The sequence below is a fragment of the Falco peregrinus genome, chromosome 13 (assembly GCF_023634155.1).
Source record: "Falco peregrinus isolate bFalPer1 chromosome 13, bFalPer1.pri, whole genome shotgun sequence".
NCBI lineage: Eukaryota > Metazoa > Chordata > Aves > Falconiformes > Falconidae > Falco > Falco peregrinus.
Window position 1 is genome coordinate 14,316,490 of NC_073733.1, and position 15,425 is coordinate 14,331,914.

A 15,425-nucleotide genomic window follows, 5' to 3' on the forward strand; every position below is an offset into this window, starting at 1 on the left:
GTTCAGTCCTTGCAGAGACACTACTGCAAGCAAATGCCTGAGTTCCCACTCAGTAACTACTGAGCATGCATAAAGCCCAACAAGCCACCTCTTCCAAGGACTTCTGCAACTGAAAGTCAAACGTGTCCCAGTGTCCACGGTTTGCTGAATAAAGACCCTAGCCCTGTAACGGCTGGGTGCAGATTTAGGTCCTCAAGCACACAGTTGTCGCGGATCAGCACCTGAAGCCCCTGCTGTACAATTTCAGGTTACAGGGATGCTGCAAGCCAGGGCTCCGGAAAGCCCCTTCCAGCTCTCAGCAGACCAGAGCAGGACACCTCGCTGTCATAAATGGTTCTCACCCCGCCAGTTTGTGCGCCAAATTCACAGTTCACCTTCAGCGAGGTAGATTATCACTTCTGCTGTAATAACTGTTATGTCCACATGCAAAGTGAGCAAAAGTAGGAGAGAGCGTGGTTCTGCTGCGCTTCTCACACTTGGGTGCTGTCAGAGGCACTGCCACCCACCAAAATAAACCCAAGCTGCGACAGCTCAACAGCAGATCAGTTACTGGTACGCAGGAACTAGCGTTTGGCCTAGTCTCACCTCGCAGGCAGGGCTCAACCGCCTTAGAGACTGCTTGGGCATGTTGAACACACACCAATATTGGCTAACATCTCACTTCTTACGTCTAAAGCTTGAGAAATACAGAACTTGTAAGGGTACAAGCACTTGTGGGTGTTAAGGATTAAGCCCAAAGTTCATCCCGCTATTTCCTACTTGTCCCATCCTGCTATTTCCTACTTTTCTGACTGGTGCTATGCTCTGTAGTTGGGGCTCACCCTACGTTACTAAGAGTTGACTTTGTACATTGGAGTAATACTATAAAAATGTATCATGGAGAAAAAAAAATATTTCAACAGGCTTTAAGAAACATACTAATCAATCCTTCATCATGTTAATCCTTTGCCACTTACAAGATGGATTTCAGCAGGCAGAGGAAGATTTCGCTTAATAAAGAAAAATACTTATTTTCATGAAAGGATCCGAGTAGTTTGCGTGCTTTTGTAAAAGGTGTTCCTTAAACCCTTCAGTACAGCAACCTCTACTCTTCTAAAAATGAGTCACACTCCTAAATTCCTCACAAGCTGATTGAATGACTGACCTTACAATACACTTTTAATTGAACCATAACCTTGAATCTTGAAGAGTTGCCTTCTGAAACATCTCCCGTCTGCCTCTGCAGAAAGCCCCTGGGAACACGCCATGGGAACAGAGGCACTCTCTGATGCTTTCTTAGTAAAGTCATAGTCCCCACTAAGACCCTCAAGACATCAAGTCCCTGGATCCATGCATTGGTTTGGCCCAACACATTGTATAACACCGCTCATTATAAACCAAATTATATTGAAATAAACCCACGTATTGTCAAGGGACAGGGTAAGTAGGAAAGGTCTTTGCAGATGTTCAGCCACGGAATGGCCATGCCCTCACGTCCCCAGGACGTTGCCTTTAATTAGACAGGCTGGGATTGCAGGTAGCAACGGGCAGGAGTTCCCGCCCGCTCTGCTGGGCCAACCCATGTCCACCCTGTCTTGGTGGTCGTGGGAAAGGGGAGAGCACTAGGAATACTGGAACGGTTGTGCGTGCTGGAGGAGAGAAGGGGCTGCCCAGCACAACAGGGGGGTTGCTTGTTTTCCAGCCCACAGCATCTGTCCCTCATTCACTGCCCTATTTTATAGTCTGAGAGTATCAAGCATAAAACTAATTTTCCCATACTTTAAGGTTTTCTGACTGTGAGTGTTTGGCACAGAAAACAAGTCATCAGAGGTCAGAAATTCCTCCCCATTGGGAAGGGCTGCTCAACAGAATACAAGTTAGCCACTGCCGCCTTCCCACTGCGGGGAGGCGGAGAAAAAAGGAAAAGCAAGCAAGCAAGCATGCTCCCTGCCCTTAATCACGTTTGACAGCCCTATTTCAAATGCCTTATTTTGGCTTGAAACTTGTCTCCTATGCTGTTTAAAAAAATTCCTGGCCCGCAGCAGCACATTTTATGGATGCTTTTTATGACACCACAACGCATGAACCGTCCACTCAAAACTGTGAGCTTCACTAAACAGCGTGCTGCAGGGCAGGGCAAAAATGCCTTCAGATTCCTTCAGTCCATCAAAGCCACAGCACGCCCGACACACTAACCAGCAGGAGAGATACATTTTCCTATCAATCCAGCTGTTCATTCTGGAAACGTCAGAGCATATTCACTTGTGAAGAAACATCCCCCGCTCTGTTCTACCAGCTGTGCGCCCCCCATCCATTTCCCTCATCACTGGATTTGGCACAAAGCACCCTCCCCGGCTGTCTGAAGCCTGCCAGCTGGCCACCTCTGCCCCAGGCACCGTCCTCAGGAGCCCAGGAGCCAGCCAGCAGGGCAGCACCCTGCAGACCTTGGGGAGCACCAGGATGCTCACAGCTGCAGCAGAAGCTGCTGCCTGCCAGGCTGAGCACAGCAGAGCCAAGGCTGGAAGGGACCTCAGGAGGTCATCTAGTCCAACCTCCTGGGCAGAGAGGGGTCAAACACACTAGTCAGACAACTGCTTTAAAAGTTAAGCAAGACACATTTGAGCCCTAGACTTAGTTAAGACAAGGCATTGAGAGGCAGCAGGTATGAAGCTCAGCTAATGCGGAGAGGGGGTGAAGGGATGCCAAGACCATAGTGACATTTGGCAACACTGCTAAAAGCCGATGGAGAACCGCAACCCCTTTAGGTGGCCCCAATCTCTACCCAGATGCTTATTTTTAATTGCACGTTGGCTCCACTTCATTTGCTTTTCACGTTTATAAACTCTGCAAGGGTAACAGCTTTGGTGGCATCAAGTATTTTGTATAAACAACCTGAAAGAGTGACAAACAGCGGAGTGCCCCGTACTCCTGGAGATGCGAGTGCAGCAGCAGTCCCCTGCTACCGGCACGAAGGGTTCAACAGCTGCAGGCACAGCATCACCTGCGCTTGGGAGTGACCACAGGAAAATGCAAGCTGCAATACTGTCAGATGTGGTTCATCAGAAAGTTAAACAGACCTGCACGTTTTTATCAACTTTGATGTTGAGTAACCTTTCAGTTTAGACATGAATTTGTCACAGCTTTTAAAGACAATTAGGTTTAAAAAAAATCTTATTTAGAGAAACTAAATTAAACCTCCTGTGCATTGGGGTTTCTTGGTTTATGTAAAGGTCCAAGTAAGAAAAATCAAATGGGGGAAGAGGTTTCTTTCTCCATCTGTATCTGTGGGAACATAAGTGGTAAAATCTGTTGTGCTTTACAGATACCTTCTATGCACATTATGGCAAGTTTGAGTTTGGTTTTAGTTAAAACAATTTCATGTTGTTTGTTGATATCCGAAAGGCCAAGTAATCTAACCAAATGAAACAAAATCCCAATTTTGGGGCATGTAAATCCTGAAAGGAACAAGTACCTTTTCCTAAATACAGCAAGGTATGTCATTTCAATTTACACAAACAGAACTCTTAAATTTGCAACGAAAGAACTTAGAAAAAAACATTAACGCAAGTTATTGAGAAGAGCAGACTTCAAACTTGGCCGGTGTGATAAGGCTGTTTCTAAGCCACCAATAAAAGTTAAAAATAGGCAAAGGCAGTTTTGAAGTTCCCAAACACATAAATAAGCCTCAACGATGCAATATACTGGTGATGTTACAGTAGCAGATAAACTGGTGAGCATGGGACAGGTCACAGAAGGGCAAGAACATTAACAAGCGAGGCTTGGCTCACTGGGGTGGTCCGAAAGTAGTAATTCTACCTACTACCTCTCTTATTTTGCAATCCTTAGCATGCAGAGAGAGGAAGAAATCCATTTGACAATTCCCCTGCCATTTCACCAGAAGCAATCTAATCATCGTTAAACTGATATTCCCAGGAAACAGAGGTTTATGCCGCTTGAGCCAAAACTCTTAAAATTATCACTGTTGGCAGAAGCAACTCAATTTCATCATTGTATAAATGTCTTAGTAGAGAAAGAACAGAACAAACTTACCATTTCGGTACACAGGGGAACATGTAAGCTAGACACGTCACCCACTAATAGTGGGGGAGAACAGCTTTAACAAACATTGTGACCGCATTTTCAGCACTGCTTATCCATGTCAAAACGATAGCGCCAAAGTTTCTGGAGATAATCCTTTCTTTTGCTCGAGTTTCTTAGGGGCTGCAGAACACATGGAGTGTAGGATGGTTTCTCTTACCAAATACTTTTCAGAAGTTCATGCACTTGTAAGCTTATGCTAAAAAGCACAGCGTTTGCTGTTGGTTTAATTTTTTTCACCCTTTCCAATTATAGAACAGCAGACTCCGGAGACCAAAAGCAAGCAGCTGAAACGAACAATGTCTCATCAGCTCTCGAATTCATACCTTTCCATTTGGTATATTGTATTATTATTAACATAAATTAACATTTATGCTTCAGATATCAGGATTTTTCACTCAAGCTGCAAAAATACTTTTAAAAAGCCACTAACCTTGGAGCAAAAAAATATCTGTAAATGCATTAGAAGAAAAAGCAACAAAACCTCCTTGAAATGTTGAAACATACCTCCATTCAACAGGTTTATGGAAAATAAAAATAGTAGTATGCCATTTAACGTGACAATTTACCACCGGCGCCAGGGCCACCTCCTGTGAAAGGATGCCCAAGGGAAAAGGTGAGGTCCTCTGGAAGTTTTGCACCTTAAGCTCATCAGAGCAGCGAGCTCAGACCTCCAACAATCTCCTTCAAGACACTTGACAGAGGAACACAGCGCCACGTGCAAGTGGGGCGGAAAGATGTCGAGGTGCAGATGCAAAACACGGCGGCCTCCTGCAGTCCCCATGCTGACACGAGCTTTCATAACTGTGCGCTTGGGTGGCGGCAACTATACATACAGACCTACAGCTGCATTCGCGGATATAAACTTCATCTTTATTCCTCCTATGGATATAGGGATAGAGGTGATTCTTTATCATGGGCGTTGCAACAGAACCGGGTATATAAGCAGAGACCCTACAGGATCAGCTAACACAGAACACATGGTTTTCTCTGGGTAAATCACCTTTCATTTCTCCAACTTGTGACTATGGATCTCCCAGATCTCACACGCTGGATCTATCTGTACGTATGTCTGAAAAGTTGCATAAATTCTAGTAATGAAATAATTATAATAAAGCCACAATTATAATACCCCAAAGATAGATGTTTATTGAGTTGCTGAAAAATACAAGTATTCCAGTAAGTTCGTCACATTTAAATGTTAGCTAAAAAAAACCTACAGAAGTTCCACATACAGTCTAGTTGTTCCATTTTCCCACTATAATGAAAACTATGTTAAGATGATACAAAGTCAAACCTTTAACAATCACCTGTGAATTCCAGAAAAGTTAGTATGTTCTAATACTTCTTATATCGCCCTCACTAGTAGCTATGAGCTATTGTGCCAAGTTATCCATCATTCAGTTCTGAAGGCAATGTGTTATAGCTGTGAAAACTAGATACTCCATCTACTCTTTGGCTATATAAATCAGAATATTATTAGCATGAGATTCTCGTTATTAATGAGGCCTAACTAATTAAAAGCACAAATAGTTACAGACACATTTTCCAAACAGGTTTGACCTGCTGAAGTCATTGCAACATTAAACTTCAAACTTTAAAAAAAATATATTATTCTTGGAAGGGTTCTAACAGCCATTTGAGGGGTATTTGTAGCCGCTCAGAGAAACTGATTGTGTTTGACCACAGAACCAGGAACAAACAGCAGAATTCTGTGAAACCATGGATGAGGAGCTGAATTTGTTTTTTACACCCTCATAGTTTCCACAAACTAAGACTATCAGAACAGTGATGCTAGCCTGGGGCACTGGCACTGTGGTTATATCCATCACTGGTGTAGACCTATCTTAAGGAGAGAGGAAAGTTAAAAGGCTACAGTCGTAACAATGAATCTTGACCAGTGCAAACCAGCAGCTGAGGACAGCAAGCTGTATGTATGCCTGGTCTGTAAGAACGAACCTGAAGGGACTGCAAGAGCAGACACAAAGCAAGAGCATACACCACAGGTATCTGACAGACTGCGGAGGGAGATGCAGACTTCCAGTTTGAACAGAAAACAAAAGCGTTCCATTTAGCAGTTCAGCATCTTTGATTTAGGAAACAGAAGCTGAACAAGCTCATGTGACATATGAGAAGGTTGCTGCAGTCAGCAAGACCTATGCAGACCTAAGAACTACTCCTGAAGAACTGCTAGGTGGAAGAAGCACTGCGATTAAGATCTATAAAATGTATTCCGTCCCATTAGTTCTCAAATCCTGCTGGAATCGATGCAGCCTGCCAGCAAGACACCTTCATTAAGGCAGGATTTTGTAAATTATTTACATTTTGTTTATGAGCTGGAGCCTGCCATTTACAAAACTTTTAACACCTCATGACTCGTCCATGTCCGAGCCATATTATCCACAGCCGATTAAATATAAAAGTAGCATACTTATTTGTGGCATCCTAATCAAACCAAGCTTAAAAAAAAAAATTACATTGCAAAATTACATTGCAAAGCTTCATCAATTTTACATTCTCTCAATACATCTCATGTGGAAACCGCTGATATTATTTTTTTTTTTCCTTAACACACTTTCCTTATTCAACAGTGACCTTCCCCATGAAGATGACCAGGGACAGACAGGAATCTCATGGTTCACGGAGTCCAGCCTGGAACAGAGGCCTCCGCATGGTATCATTCCCCCTGTAGACCCGAAAGGCCCTTTCATAAGAAAAGAGTCTTCTTTATAGCTGGAAACTGAACAACAGACTCACAGAACTTTACCCACGAACTCCTCATTAATAACTGCAAAAAAAGTTCCAACTGTTTAGATGCCTTTGTCAGGGGATGGTTTTCACTTCCTTTGTAATGCTGTTCCTTAATTCCTGCTTTATAACCCCAAATTGTGCTTTATCAAGAAACAAAGAACAGCTGGATGCGTGCAGGTGCAGAATGAAAAGCTTCACAGGGAAAAACATCTCTCAAAAGAGTATTTTCAATATTCAGGTCTAATAATTCATCCAGATCTTTAAATAAAGAGGAAGAACTTAAGGTAAAAATTAATTTCATCATACAGAACTCTATTTCAACCTGTTTGAATAATCTAACTTAACTACAGGTCCAAAACCTGGCAGTTTTGTTTCCTTAGTGCTGGATCTAGCAATTCATGATCGCAAACCACACAGAAGGTGACCTGTGCTATTACCAGATCCAACCCATGGAACAGAAGGGAAGCAGATCACCTCTGTCAGCAGGAGTTTCCATACTGGATTAAGCTCATTATTAGCAAGATCCAAAACAACTATGTTGGTCTGATGCATATGCTGTAAGACACTGGGTGTTTTTCACACCGTAAGACAGGAAAGTGTGTAAATATATAAAGATGCTGCTACAAGTGAAGGCATCTTTATCTTCATGTACTCCTACCGCTGCTGTCCCTGTTGGTCGAAACTGAAGCCCTAATATACTCTGTATGTAGAAGTGTCCTGCATTTCCCTGGAATAAGAGTTAACATTTCTTTTGTTTGTAACTACAAAATAACGTATTTCCCGATATGTAATGAGGCAGGTCACTTCTCTATCAAAACGGCAACAGATATTTGAAAGAACATACAACAAATTCTCATTATTTACTACGAACATGTAAAAAGTGAAGTGAAATCAAATTGAATAACTTGACTACATGAAAATTATTAAACAGTTTGTATTTTATACACAGAGTATGTACACTGGGTTTGGAAATGTGGGTTTTATCCATGCAAGATTAATACAAAAAAAACTATTTACAAAAAAAATAACAGTAGGAACATTTTTCAAAAGAAACATGTTATGTTGGAAGCTCCAGCAATAATGGAAGTCCTGAAAAAAAGACTTAATACCGTATTATACAAGACGACAATCTTCAAAAATGTGGAAGATACACTTTACAAGAACATGAAATGCAAAATGAATTGTAATGCACTACCAAAGAACTTGCAAGTATATACACAATTTAAGCATCTATTTTAAAATTATCACTCTCCAGCTGTGCCTCAGAATTACTTCTGCCATGTCCTGCACACATTTACATACCGATCGTTTAGTTACATTGCATTTTCTGAGTTTCATAATCACGAGTTACAAAATAAAATAACTGAATGATAACCATAAAGCAATCATATTTTCCTTGTTCTAGGCATTACGTAAGAGTAAAACACATTCACGTTACTCCCAGTGTAATCCACCAAACCCTTTTGCAATGCCTGCGCATGCCCCTCAAAGCCTTGCGTTACCTACTAGCGCAACAGACACGAACAGTTGCAGTTAGGAATTCCCACAGTTGCAACAACGCTTGATGTAACATATGGATTCAGTAAACACAATCGTATTAACGTTTGCATGTGAAGAGCACAGTCTTGCACATGCTCCAGAAAGCACATTAATACTGAACAACGGGCGTTCCCATGCCGTGAGTGGCACGACCTAACCCTAAACTGATACAGCAATTCTGGAGAGATCACACTGGTTCACTCATACTCAAAAATGAAGCAACCAAAAATCCTACTACTTCCAAATATTCCTATTTCACAATCTGCCTTCATAAAACTACAGGGGGGGGGGGGGGGGGGGGGCGCAGGGGAATTAAAAAGGAATCAACAAGTTGTTTGCCTTATTTCACACAATTTTGAAAGAAGTGACAGGCTCCTCAGTGCCGAGAATTCTATTTAAGTGGCTGACTTCACGTTATAGCTCAGTTACAAAACCACTGAGGGAAATTCCAGTCTCGCTGAATTCACATGCTCATAGAATCTTCTAGGTTGGAAAAAACCCTTAGGATGATTGTGTACAACATTAAACCTAACACTGCCCAAAGGGAAAGTTCCCCAAAACAATTAAATTTACTGTCAGTTTGAGCTATTCTTCTCCTTTAACATTTGCTAATATACTAAAGTAGCCCTGGAAAGACTTTTTGGTTTTGTTTAAGAGTAGGATTCTAAAATGTGTATGGAAAAACACATTAAAAAAAATCTTCTTTGAAAAAGTACTTGGCTATAAAACACTCAAACCAAGAGTGTCTGCTTATGTCAGTTTTATAAAAACTTGTATTTCTTCCCTAGAAATTAATCAGGTAGCTTATAGCAATTTTGCCTCCCTTTGCCTCACGTGTTAAAAAAATTAGAAAGTCAAAATCAATGAGGGAACAAATATTGCATATAACCACTATTTCGAGACATGTTGTCAGAGCTGTACTATGTGAGATACTTGAAGAAAAATAAAGCAAAGGGGCATTTTATTATATAAGACACACAGGAGTCAGAACTACTCCTGTGCTGCGGCAAGTTTAAACTACAGTTCGGTTAATCACCTATGTTCTCTATTTTAGTAGTCAAGACCAGCAGAAATTTTCTCACAGAAAGAGAGTAATTTTTACCTTCATATTTATTTTACCAAAAATATCTGTGCCATACAATTCTTGATTAAAAAATAGTTTGCCTTTCCCTCCATTTGTAAATGAATTACGCATATGCCACAGTGCGCTGTGTATGGAAAAAGAAACGGTACTACTGTTTTGATTCACTCACGTGAAAGGACAAGTAACACAATAACCTGCTAAGTGTCACGGTGTAATATTCCGTCAGTGAAGTTCCGCAGTTCCTAGAGAAACCTTCCTCTGCCTCATGCCATCATTCTTTGCCAGTGGAAGTTAATTACTGGTGAATCTACTTAACTATTACCCTCTAGTAAAGTCAGCACTTTCTATTTAGAAGACTGCTGCAGCTTATGCTGGAGGACACAGCAGCATGAAGTTTCCTTTAGAAGTTGCACCCCCCGGGGCAATCTCATTACAAAGCCAGAGGGTGCAAAAGGCACCACCTGGGCACCCTGCCCAGGGCCTGGGATGGGCAATGCTTTCTGCAGCACTGGGAAAGAGCTATCCAAAACATATAGTCCTCAGGAAAACAAAGATGCCGAATTTCTTGTTATTTTAACCTCTACGGAAAGCTCCCTGTACTTCATGATCCACCTTCCTCAGCATGAAATAGCTACAGAACATCTCTTTCTTTCTCTACTGAATCTCAAGGCTTTTCATTGTGAAGTGATTCAACGTGAAATCAACTCAGAGCACCCTCTCCTTGGACAACTATACATTGCCTTTCCCATTCTTGGTCTTAATTCCGGTTTTGCGTGTGTTGGGGTGGAGTTTCATGTATCTGCTTTTGTTTTTCAAGTAGAAGTCACTGTTTAATATCATGTACCTCTTTCAACACACACATACATTAGCTTGACTTAGGGAGGAAAGAGAAATTTGATTTACCAATACAAAGTCATCTCCTATCTTCAGAAAGGGCTGAAAACTCCCACCAGGTGCTTTCAGTTGGAATCAGCTGAATTATTAAGTGTGCTTTATCTCTGCCAATACAGACCGATGCCAAGAAAAACAGGCAGACTGCAGCTGTGTTAGATGCAACAGCTACCTTCCACACAAGCACTTAAGGAATCAGCAGAAACAAGTGCCAGACCTTTGTCTCTCTCCAATACTGAGAAGACACACAGAAACTCAAGTTCTTGTGAAAACAGATGCCTTTTCATTTTTTTTTGTTTGAATTTGGCTACAGATTTATGTCAAAACCTGACAAGACTGCCACTAAATGGTATTTGAAATAAAGTTTTTAACTGCAGTAACTGCTGATAATCCCCACCTGCAATTTCATTGAGGTGATACACCTCCCCCTAGTCTGAAAGCTGTGCTTCAAACTAATTTTTCCTAGTCTTAATACTGTATATGGCACATCAGAAAATTTGTATTAAAAAAATAAATCTGTGTAGTACTTTACAGCTTCCCTCGTCTTACCAGAGAACACTGTTTTTAGTAAAAGATCTGACACTAAAGCCTTGCTGGTGACAAACCGGTTTAAGCCAAGATTGCTATGGTTTCCAGCTCAGATGTTCCATAAATCAAAAGGTGAAATAAAGTCAAAGTCAAGAGCAAAACTTGCACTGACTTCAGTGAGACTAGGTATTTACCCAGAAATTACGATGATTCATGTTGTAGTTACTCATTATTTCCAACTTACTCCTCTGTATTTTATGATCATTTTAGTTCTTGGTGGTATTTTGGAAATCCTCCAGACACATCGGTAGAGATGGTTTTCTGCATCCCCAGCAGTGCCCCAGATAGCGCGCTGCTTTACCAGTATTATATAACAGACGTGAAGTATTTCTGAGATACTGTGTGGGAAGTCCACACATTACAACTATTTTAATGCCACTGTTTTAAGATTTCACAATATCTGGGACATTATTGCTTAAATGAACGACCATTCATGTATGACACACTACATTCCAATGACATAAAAAAAAAAAAAAAAACCAACCAAAACCCACACACACCAAGGCAGGAGCCCTGTCAGTATGCCGATTCACACTAATTTACAGTTCAGACCATGTTATTGCAGTAACTTTGTATAGCATTCACAAATAACAAAAGCACCCTATTAACTCCAATTTACTAGGCAAACAGTGCAGTTTCCTAAAGCTTTTAATGTTGCCTTTTCTTCACCTCCAAAGTAAAAGCTGAACAACTGCAACAGGAATTGGGCAGGCCTCTGTTTTTAACCGTCCTGTCAGCTGTACCAAGTATTGACACTGCATCCTCAACAAAATGGGAAAAGGATATCCCACACATACTTGGATGTTGGCAGCAGGGATTCTGGAATCACAGCAGTGCCCCAATGCCACTGAACCAATTTCTTAAAAAAAAGTAAAGAGGAAGGAGGAATATGGCACGCAGTAATGAGCAACGTGAAGTCATTAGATCTGTGAACAAGTAAGAAAATGCTGGGAATCAAATGGAAAGGGAGAAAGGGGACAGCTGGCAAATTCTTGTACAGCAAAGACAGCAACAATTTTCCACAGGCTGCTTTAAAATTAAAACTTAAAATTCAGAATATTTAGCATTTTTTTTTGCAGTTGCTCCTACAAAGATCATGATGGGAACAGCCAGTTTTAGCAAGGCTTTACATTATTATTGTTATTTGTAAAAACAGCTAAAGAAAGATGAGAAAATACTCATCCAGGCACAGTGGACTTTTTCCCAGATTGCTCGTAAGGATACTTGAAGGCCATTAATCTTTTCAATGCTAAAAAGGAAGTCCTGTAGGAATCACGATTATCCTTCCCATGAAGGTGGCCATAATAATTTCCAATGAATAACAAAGCAAGACTGTTTCTAGTAGGTGTGTAGGGAAGAACTTGAGAGTATTAAAAAAAAAAAAAAAGAATTACTAGTTTTCAACTCAATGATACAGTTTAAAATGAGTACATCAGTTTCACATCCAGTTTTCAAGTTACTTAAGAAATAAGCTTTAAAAATACCCTGGTAAGCATCTGGCATGCTATCATCAAGGGAATTCTTAATGCTAGCACTGCGATATAACTTGGTAAATTTAGTTTAGTAGGAAAAAGGTTACTTTAAGATCAGAAAACATATTTAAATATGACAATGAAAGAGCAGTGCAGATCAATTTAAGCCAGGTAGCCAAAAGTGACAATCTAGTTAGCAATTCTATGACTAACACACTGAAACAGACCTTTGTTGTTTTGAGTACCACAGCAAGGAATTGAAAGACGACGAATTACTCTTTTTGAATGGTTGAGTTCCTCAAGTGTAGCGGACACCAAGCATTCCGCTTAATGAATGACATTACTTTTTCATTTTAGTCTTAGCATGACTTATCAGATACTGAATTTAATGAAAAATAGGGATTGAAGTTGTTAAATTATATGTGAATGATTTTAAAAAGTTAGATTTGAAATATGGTATTTTTCAAAGGTCAAAGCAATCCAATTTCCTTAAACACATATTAATGTAGCATAAGATTTGTACCTAGGACTGCAAATTAAGCTTTACACCAGCCTCTCCATGAGCTGAATTTTAAGAAAACACTATAAACAATAGCAGGTTATAACTGTTACACATGAATCAGCTTGTTTCAATGGATTTAAAAATAATGTACCTTTAAAAAAAAATCTTACCAGAAAAGGGTTATTTTTCCTCTCAGCTGTTGATTTTAAGGACTATAGTAAATGAAGGAAGGTATAAACAATACCCCTCCCCCATTCTTTTATGAATTATATTACATGGGGTCTTGATCAATTGGAAAGAACAAAATCAAATCTTGTTACACACTTGGCAAACATATCCAGAACTCTTTTTTTAATTGAGCTGCCTATTCATGAAGAACAAACTAATGCAAACAGATTTTTTTTTTACTAAAGTCATGAAATTATTTGCAATTTGTTTAGAGAAGAACTCAACTGTGTATGGTTTCAGAATGTTCTCAAAACATCGAGAATTTGTGCAGAAGCAAACAAATACATAAACTCAGAAGTTTCAAAAAACCACCACAGTGGAAATTTTTCTTTTTCACATTTATCCAGAAAAGTCTAATGTCTCAGCACAGTGACATTTGTACAAACTGATTTGTGTGCTATGCCACACTTGTGTAAATTACACAATAAATCGCGTAAACACTAAAAAGATAAACACTGATATTTCCCAAATAAATTATGGATATACCTGTTGTAAAAATGTAATGTGAGATCAGGAGCAATATTACACAAAATCCTGAAAGTCACAGCGTAAACCTGAGATTCTGGCAGTTTTATCAAAATGTCCTACATTATTCTGTATGCATCACTAGTCCTCATGTCTTACTCACCATGTACATTTGTTTGTCCCAAACGAAGAAAAGTAGACAACTATATTTTGTCCAACAATACATTAAACCAAAAGTGATTAGGTAGGTATTATCAAATTAAATATCATAAATAAAAAGTATTTACAGTATTTTCTAATAATTAGACAAGAAAATAACCAAGTTGTACAACAAACTTAGAACACCCAACATCAAAAATGTGAAGTATTACTTAAATCTTCACATACTGATTTTACAAAAACCTATTAAAATATTTAAAAATCTCCATTTTATCTATTTTAAACAAAGAAATTTCAAAAATGTTTAAGACTATTAAGAGTTATCAATTACACAGGCACTTCACATGTAAACAATCTACAGTACATGAAAAAAATATTTGGCACCAACCTAGAAGACTGGAAAAAACTCAATAAAATGTGTCTTTTTCCCATTGTATACTGTTTTGTGTAGTCACCATACACTCAGACTAAATACTGGCAATGTTAGAAGTGTGTAAGTTACAATCAGGAGTGCAAAAAATAAAGAACACAAATATTAAGCTTTCTGAGAGAGTGAAAATGAATTACACGTGATCAGTTGCTCGCATTTTTACCATCATACCATCGCTACATTTCTGTCTTACCTTTAAATCAAATTATTGACTTGAAAGATTATGGAGTGTGGGGGGGGTGTGGGCGCGGGTATGCGTGTGCGTGCTTTGTACTTCCAAAATAATTCAAACGACATTTTCAACATAGGATAAGAAATCCAGCATTTAACTGTAACACTGCAAGATGTTAAATGGCAGCTTTTAACTTAACTGGAAAGAGAACCTGATGCTACCACAATCTCTTTGTGCATCCAATTACAAAAGAAAAAAAGAATAATTATGTTCTTTTAACTGTCAGCTGACTCCAAGGTTTTCACGTACAACTCCGAAGTAAGGCTGTCTACAGCATCTGGACAGATATTAGTTTCTGATGGCTTGGGTGTTCCCATGTAGGAAGCTGAACTGCCTCAGAGCAATCCAAATTAACAGAATGGTTAAGTTGTCTAGCTTCCAAGAAGTCATGTCACATGGAGGAAAGCTGAGATACTTTCAATGTAGGCAATTCAAGCAGAGCTTGAACTGTGAGACCAACCTTCACCAGACCCCTTTCCTCCAGAATGTGATGAGGCAAGCAAAGTCTCTCCTGCAAAATAAAGCAGTATGCGAATTAAGTTTCATTCATTTTTTTTTCCCCCAAGGCAGGTAACAAATGCAAAACTGTCTCTGAAGTCACACATACATCATTACATGACACTTGCATGGAAAATGTCTTTGGCCTTAAATTTCACATGTGGTAGTCTACAGAACAGAATGGTCAGAAACTAATTATAGCTACGATCTGTTGAAAGCATTAAAACTATGACAGCATCAGAAGATGCTTAAAAGACTGATTATTTCATAAAGCCAAAGACTGTTTCTTTTCATAAGCAGAGCAAGAAAAACAGGCTGATGGGCACTGTTGGCTCAGTGGCCTACTTCCCCATTAGCTTGTTTTATAGGCTTATTAGCCATTTTTCCCTTGGGAAAATTTGGAAGTGCTGATAGACTGGGTCCTCAGTAATGAGCCACTCCCCAAGAAAGTAATCTTTCAGTTTCAAAATTCAGCACAAGCTGGACAACCTTCCCAACTGCTAGCTGGC

The 15,425-nt window shown here is 39.7% G+C and overlaps 1 protein-coding gene across 1 annotated transcript in view; it reads right to left on the reverse strand.

Moving 5' to 3' along the window:
* Positions 1–7,742: 7,742 nt before the first annotated feature.
* LRCH2 (leucine rich repeats and calponin homology domain containing 2) overlaps positions 7,743–15,425 on the reverse strand; it is a 53,422-nt gene continuing 45,739 nt past the window's right edge. The window contains 1 exon segment of the mRNA XM_027780231.2: positions 7,743–14,929. Coding sequence (XP_027636032.2) covers positions 14,810–14,929 — 120 coding nt within the window. The 3' untranslated portion in view covers positions 7,743–14,809.